Genomic DNA, 7,144 nt, shown 5'->3' on the forward strand with positions numbered 1-7,144 from the left:
GGCCCTCAACCAACTAGTGAAAGTGTACTGCATGCCCCTAATCTCGGATGGTGATGCAAAAAGACACAAGGTTTATACTGGTTCAGGCAATAGGTGCCCTACGTCCAGTCCGAGAGATCAATCTTGTATTTCTTGCACCGAGGTGCTTGTAGTAGGGGTTTACAAGCTAGGCGAGAGAGGAAGCTTGTCCCAAGTCTCTACGTGGAGCGACGTGGGTTGCTTGAGATGTTGATCTCTTACAATGCGGAGGAGTGTGAGTTACAGAACGTTATGCGTTGTTCATCCGTGTGTGTGTCTATCTGAGTCTACTTCTGTCTACGTGAGTCTCTCTGTGCGTTCGCCCCCCTAGAAACAGCCCCGGTCACTCCCTTTTATAGTTGAAGGGGGGGGGACAGGGGCGATACATGTGTTCGTTACGTGGCATTTTGTGAGCGGAGGCGGTATGTCAGAGCCCTGTAGCTTGTCACTATGGCGGCATGGTCGACGGAGTGGTCTTGTCCTCGATGTACTAGAGCGACGCGTCGGTCACGCCCGATCCTGTGTGATGTGGGAGCTCCTGTGATGGCTTGACGCAGGGCATGGCGTAGACTGTGGACGACGTGCTGGTCGCCGCATGTCGACAGCGTAGAGAGCCGAGGCCCCGTCGGTGTAGAGGCTGAACCATTGTGGGGGGCTCAGCGGGCGCGAGTCCCGAGGCTACAGGGGTACGGAGGCGGGTAGCCGAGACTCGGAGGGAGTAGTTGGTCTTTTATGCTGATTCCGAGGCTACAGGGACCCGGACATGACTCTCCACACCGCACTATCCTCAGTGCAGGTGGGGTTAGGCAGCACCGTACCGCATAGGTGTTAGTCGTGGGCACAGTGCCGAGCACAGCGGCCGGTAACCCCCGCCCCGTCCTGTCCCGGACGGCATGGCGTTGATGCGACTCCCATCTCGTCGGTCACTCCGCTGTGTCGAACCGCCGTTCGACTGACGTCGCGGGAGTGGTTGGTCGCGTTAGTTGGACGTGACGTCCCGGTCGAGGCGGCGGTGACGGGGTAGCTGCCGAGCCGGCCTCGAGCGAGGCGGAGAATCGTACCTCGTCCGAGACCTTACGTGCGGGGTCTCGAGCGAGGCGGAGAATTGATACCTCGTCCGGGGCCTTACGTGCAGGGCCTCGAGCAAGGTGGAGAATCGGTACCTCGTCTGAGGCCTTACGGGCGGGGCCTCGAGCGAGGCGGAGAATCAGTACCTCGTCCGAGGCCTTACGGGCGGGGCCTCGAGCGAGGCGGAGAACTGCTCGAGGCGGGCCGGGCGGTCAAGCCGAGCCTCGGATAAGGTGGGGGTTTGCCGGTAGTTGTCTCTTGGCTTCGATTTTTACAAGGTTTAAGCGATTTTTTCGGTTTTTGCTTAGGGGACCCTTTTTTATGGTACCCGACAAGTGTACTCAATAAATTATGAAAAGAATCATTTCTACATTACTCAATAAAAAAATTATTTTATTTTTTAAATGGTCATGGCATTTCTACATTACTCAATAAATAATTAATTTTATTTTTTAGAATGGTCATGGCATTAAGAGGAACCGTGATTTAGTTTTTTTTTTGGACTACTCAATAAACCACAAAAGATTTATTTTTCCACACTGAATCACCAAGAAACTAATATGCTTATCAAGACCTTGCGAATAACTATCTTTGTATGAATGTTGATGAATTGTATCTTTAAATCCATATACCTAACTATTTTATCGTCATTCGCTCATCATATTATATCATTAGCGAACTGCATCGCTTAGGTCCGTACCCCGTGTTTAAAATCCTATATCCGCCACTGGCTCGAGACACAATAGGCGCTGCTTGAAGGTAAGTCACCTGATCGAAGTGCGTCCGCTCGAGGTTGATGAAACGTTGTTTCCACTTGGCGTCGTACTCGATGAAGCGCTTGTTCAATTCCTTAGCGACGAGTTTGGCCGTCAGATCCATGGCTCTGTGGCTTCGCTGGAATCGCGTGTAGTGGCATGGGGTTGGGGAAGACCCAGGATTCTATAGCAGAACGAGAGAAGCAGGAACAGGAATAATTAGAAATGTTCAGAATCCGGTTGCAGTTTTTGTGTTGATCTCTCCAACTCTCGCATACTATTCTATTCTAGGCCTATTACACCCATGTTGGGCCGACAGTCTCAAGGGCGGGGCTGCTGCCATGCCTCCCCTTGATCAACTCCCACCTCTTCCTCTTTTTTTCTTTTTTCTTTTTCTTTTTGGAACTCTCCCATCTCTTCCTCCTGACTCCTGAGCGAAAGGCTCCTGGGAGTGAGTACTGCTGACACCAAACCTATCTATCCGTATCAGTGCTTTTCTCAAGTTGCTGGTGGCCCCTTTGCACGTGACCATGCAATCCTTCCGGTGTCCTTTTCTCGGCAAGGCCCAAGTAAGCAGGCCGGCACGCCATTCCAGCGGCGGACTTCCAAAAGGCCCTGGTAAGTGGGCCTAAACGATGAAGACATTTTTCCGTTCAGTAGCAAGCGAAGACTGCGAGAGAAATACAGGGGCACCGGACACATGACAAGTGACCTTAATATATGGGCAAATGCACAATCCGAGTACCAAATTTCACACAAGCAATACAACCGAAACCACCGCGACAGAGTCGAATGTATGATGTATCATATCACCCGTCGTAGTGTATGTGTAATTATGTATGTATAGGTGTATAGGTATGGCAAGGCCATGGCGATCCATCGTCCGGGATGGCGGTGCGAGCGATCAGGCGGAGCCGCCCTTGAGCTTCTTGGCGATGCCGGCGAAGTACTTGCCCTGGTGGAAGGCGTGCTCTAGCTCCACTTCCGTCGGCCACCGCGACCCGTCCCCGGCGAACGTGCCCGCGCCGTACGGGCTGCCGCCGTGCACGCTCTCAATGTCGAATATTTTGGCGCCGAACGTGTACCCCACCGGTACGAACACCATCCCGTGGTGCGTCAGCTGCGTCACTGCCGTCAGCCTGACCAAGCAATGGGGATGTGTGTCATGTGTAAGAAGGAGAGGAGAGGTCAGGTCAACGACGACGACGACTCACGGCGTGGTCTCCTGGCCGCCGCCCTGGGTGCCGGTGCTGAAGAAGAGGCCGGCGGGCTTGCCGGCCAGGCTCTGCTCCCGCCACAGCCCGCCGGTGGCGTCGAAGAAGGCCTTCATCTGTGACGCCATCATGCCGAACCGCGTGGGGAACCCGAAGAGGATGCCGTCGGCCTCCGCGAGCTCCTGCGGCGTGATGATCGGCGCGTCCGTCTTGGTTGGCGCACCCATCTTGCCGAGCACCTCCTCGGATAGAATTTCTGGGACCTTTGATTCAGAAGCATGCATGTGAAATTAACGAAATTTTATGATTTCAGACTCATTAAAACATTGCTTCTAGTTCCTGCCAAGCATGCATCGATCAAACCCGAAGATTGCATCGTTGCTGACACTGACCTGCCATATTTTGACCTCCACGCCTTCAACTGATGCGGCGCCTTTCTTGATCTCCTCAGCAAGCTTGGCAACATGCCCGTAGGTGGAGTAAAACCTATTGAGTTGAGAAAATGGGAGTGTTTTTACTGATGCCCGAGAACTAAAACGATCTAGTACAGGTCAGTATCTCACTTTCAGTAAATACACAATTCGTAATCATCAGGAAACAATTATGAATAGACTAAAGCAGGGCACCGATGGAGCCAAAAATATTGACAGCAGATTATAAGTGTCAATTATGTATTTCGGTGTAAAGATGTGCTGGAAAGAAACAAGTGTTCCCCATCTTTTAATCAAAGGTTTCTAGATGCTCTTACTTTTTGGGTAGTTGGACAATCTCATTCAGGCAGCAAAACTAAGACATGGGTTGATTATTATTACTTGTACCAAAAGATATTAGAGTGGTTGTTTATCCTTTTAATCTGTCATATAGATGTGACTTCAACTAAAGAGATGTGATGTGGATTGAAAGCTACACCGTGGCTTACCAATAACAACATGATGGTTGCACCAAGTACAGTATTAAACAATGAAACAGTCAACTATTTGAATATTTTGCTGCTCAGAAGCGACATTCCGTGAGTCGTTAGACTGACTCCAACGATACTACCCAAACCCAAAAATGAGTCTTGCACAGTGCCTTTGCCTATCTTATACCGGCTCCAACGGGTAACCCATTCACACGACGCATTTTGGCTACCGGCCCAAAGGCAACGCAAAAAAGCGTCTCCTCTCTCCTCACTATGCAAATCTCCGGAGCTTGCCCGCGGAAAGGAATGGCCGAGCTTTGCTTCCCTCTCGCCCGCCCGGGAGCACCACCTCGGCCCGCTGCTCGCCGCGCAGCACAAGCTGAGCCGGCGTAGCCTTGGGCCGCTGCCGCCGTCGGGGAACTCGAGGTCAAGCTCGCGCGCGCACTCCCAGCGGTGGATCCTGCAACGACCACGCGGGGGGACGCTCCCGGCGGCGGCGGTGCATCCTTGACGGGCGCAGGTGCAGGGGCGGCCTCACGACGACAGCGGCGCATGGGATCCACCCGAAGCACGGCTGCAGCGGCGTTCGTCCCTCAGATCCGGTGGCAACACTCTTCTCCATCAGATCCGGCCTGGCCGAGGTCCTCTAGGCGGCGGCGAGCCGGATCCCGGCGGTGCAGGGAGGATCCGGTGACCCTGCAGGAGCAGCGCCCTCTCTTCCTCTTCCTCCTGCGGATCTCGGTGGCTAGCGGCAGATCCAGCACCGGTGCAGCCGAAGCACCTCCACCGCGTCAAAGCACCGCCGGAGCCGAGCGTCGAGGCTGCCGCCATCACCGTGCTCTGCCCTGCTCCATCCCTTCCCCTCCGGTCTGCCTCTTCCCTTCTGCCCTCCTCCTCTGCTCCGCTTTCTCCGGTCTGCCGTGCGGAGCGTGGCATTCGACCTCGCCGTCACCGGGGACGACGCGCGGCGCGGGGTGGCGAGGGTGGCGGCCGTCGTGGAGGGCCGCGACGTGGGCGTCCTCGTCAACAACGCCGGCGCTTCTTTTGCGTCGCTGTTTTTGTTTAGGCTGTTGGAGAACGTGAGGTTTGGGTTCGGGACCTTTTCACTGTGCATGACTCAAAATATCGAATGGGTCTTTGATTTGGGTACGTTCGGTTGGAGATAGTCTTACTCAAAATTGAAATTATGTATGTTCCATGGTGAATTGTACGTACTCAAGTCTTCAAAAGCCAAATGGACCGCATGTCATGATATTTGGGAATTACTTTTTTACGAAACAAATACGCAAGAGATGCAGAATTGTGCATCAAGAAAGGGTCCATGTGTTGACGTGAAAGTGGGAAGCAACAAGAGGAACCAAACATGCATGCCCATCAGCAGAAAGAGTGGGCTTGTACTGTTGTAGTGGAAAATCCATATCAACAGAAAAGGGCATCCGTGGATTTCATAATTGCCCACAGGAGAAAAGTAATGCATCGTTGAGGTGACGCATTCTAGAAGTTTGCATGTACAGCCGGAGACTAAATCACAAAAAATAAATTAACAGGAAAAGGAGGGTACATATATAATGATTGATGCAATTTGATCTTTTCAACAAACGAGAAACTAGCTTAATAGGAGTAGGTTTCTCATTTATGCTAGGATTCCATCTAAAACAACCGATAGAAACTAAGTATTATAAAGATCCGTAAACACATTTAAGCTGTTAAGAAAGTGATAGATTAACCTTGAGTTCAGTTATTTGGACATGTGGTTCAGTGGTTCACTTTGCCTAATACACATGTCGATTCCTTATTTTAAATGTTCAGTTATTTTGTTTTAAAAAAAGGTGTCCAGCTGTACTACTAGCATAGCAGGAGAGAAACAAAAATCGCATTGCTAAATAAAATGTCCTTTTGCTCTCAGCAGCAGGTGGGAACAGGGAGTTGGTGAAGATGTCATACATGACTAAATGAAATGTTTCTCAAAGGCAGCCGTCCTTGATAGCAGTAACCTAATCAATCGGCGTGCGTCCCACCTATTAGGCTGTTATTACTGATTATATCAGAGTCCCACCTATTAGGCTATTACTTATTGATTATATGAGCCACCAGTACCTTCCTTTCTTTAAAGGCATAGTGCAACATGACTGCAAATCATTGCAAGAACAGTCGCGACACTGCCAATATCATCAGGACGCAAATCTACCAGCGTTTCCACGGCACAAGGAAAAGATTTCGAGTGACCGGTGTTGGTGCAGGATACGTCGTTTCCACTTTTTGGGGGGCATGCCCCCATCAAGGCCTAACCAAGTAACCAACCCCCGTGAACGTGATCGAGACATTGACAGCCAAAAACTGAACCCAAATTATTCAGTATCCTAAACCCTCCCCCAACTGCCTAGGTTCATTGACCTATCGATTCGAAACAACTAAGTCCATCGCTCATGCGGTTTGATCGATCTGAACTTACGAAGGCATCGGCGGCTTTGTTTAGAGTTCTCGACGGCAAAAAAAACATACAAGTAGCTAGGGCATGCAATGGGGGCGATTCAGTAAGCGGGAGGGCGGGGCGGATACTTACACGACGTAGACCTTGACCGCCATTGGAGAAGGGTCGGAGCTACTCGTATCTGAGATCTGGGGCCTGGAGGCAGGGGAAGGAGGACGCAGGCCGCTGGGGTTCTCTCTTCTCTTTGTTTAATGTGTTCGAGGAATGCAGTGTCCAGGTGGTGCGGGGGAAGTGGGGAGAGAGTATTTATAGGACCACACCACCCGGGCTCGCGTCATCCAGCGTGGATGGTGCCACGTCAGCTTAACAGAACGCTCACGGTTGCATCATCAGTACGCTGAAATTCACCTCAGGTCAATCAAGATAAATAAAGGAAGCAGAAATTGAGGACCAGGAATCAAGCTTGTACCTTTGTATGTACGTAAACACCATCACCAACAGTTAATATTGTCGCGTACATTAGCTAAGCTTGACAGCCTGTGCAGAGACCAACCGCGTCCAATATGGCTGAGAGCTTCCTTTGGATCACAGCAAATTCCGTATTCAGTTTCTGCAGGCTTTGTGGTAAAAAATTAACTCCTGCGCTGTGAAGAAGGCCTTGTTTATATCGGATAACGTCAGGGTGCCTCCATGACAGAGTAACACTCCATATCGCACAGTCACCACCAACAACCATGACGGTGACAGGCAAAGGCTC

The 7,144-nt window shown here is 51.2% G+C and overlaps 1 protein-coding gene across 1 annotated transcript; it reads right to left on the reverse strand.

Annotated features, from left to right (window-relative positions):
- Positions 1-2,540: 2,540 nt before the first annotated feature.
- LOC136518447 (NAD(P)H dehydrogenase (quinone) FQR1-like) lies at positions 2,541-6,676 on the reverse strand. The gene is made up of 4 exons (XM_066512103.1): positions 6,520-6,676; positions 3,448-3,541; positions 3,056-3,318; positions 2,541-2,980 (listed from the first exon to the last, which is right to left on the reverse strand). Exons 1-4 carry the CDS (start codon positions 6,540-6,542, stop codon positions 2,746-2,748), a joined length of 615 nt encoding a protein of 204 aa, XP_066368200.1. The 5' UTR covers positions 6,543-6,676; the 3' UTR covers positions 2,541-2,745.
- Between the last annotated feature and the right edge of the window lie 468 nt (positions 6,677-7,144).

The sequence above is a fragment of the Miscanthus floridulus genome, chromosome 17 (genome assembly GCF_019320115.1).
Source record: "Miscanthus floridulus cultivar M001 chromosome 17, ASM1932011v1, whole genome shotgun sequence".
Taxonomy (NCBI): domain Eukaryota; kingdom Viridiplantae; phylum Streptophyta; class Magnoliopsida; order Poales; family Poaceae; genus Miscanthus; species Miscanthus floridulus.

Coding starts and splice junctions, on each gene's coding strand:
- LOC136518447 (XM_066512103.1), bottom strand. CDS start 6,542: ATGGCGGTCAAGGTCTACGTCGT. Junction 3,319..3,447: donor TGGAGGTCAAAATATGGCAG/GTCAGTGTCAGC, acceptor TCTGAATCAAAG/GTCCCAGAAATTCTATCCGA. Junction 2,981..3,055: donor GGCGGCCAGGAGACCACGCC/GTGAGTCGTCGT, acceptor TTGCTTGGTCAG/GCTGACGGCAGTGACGCAGC.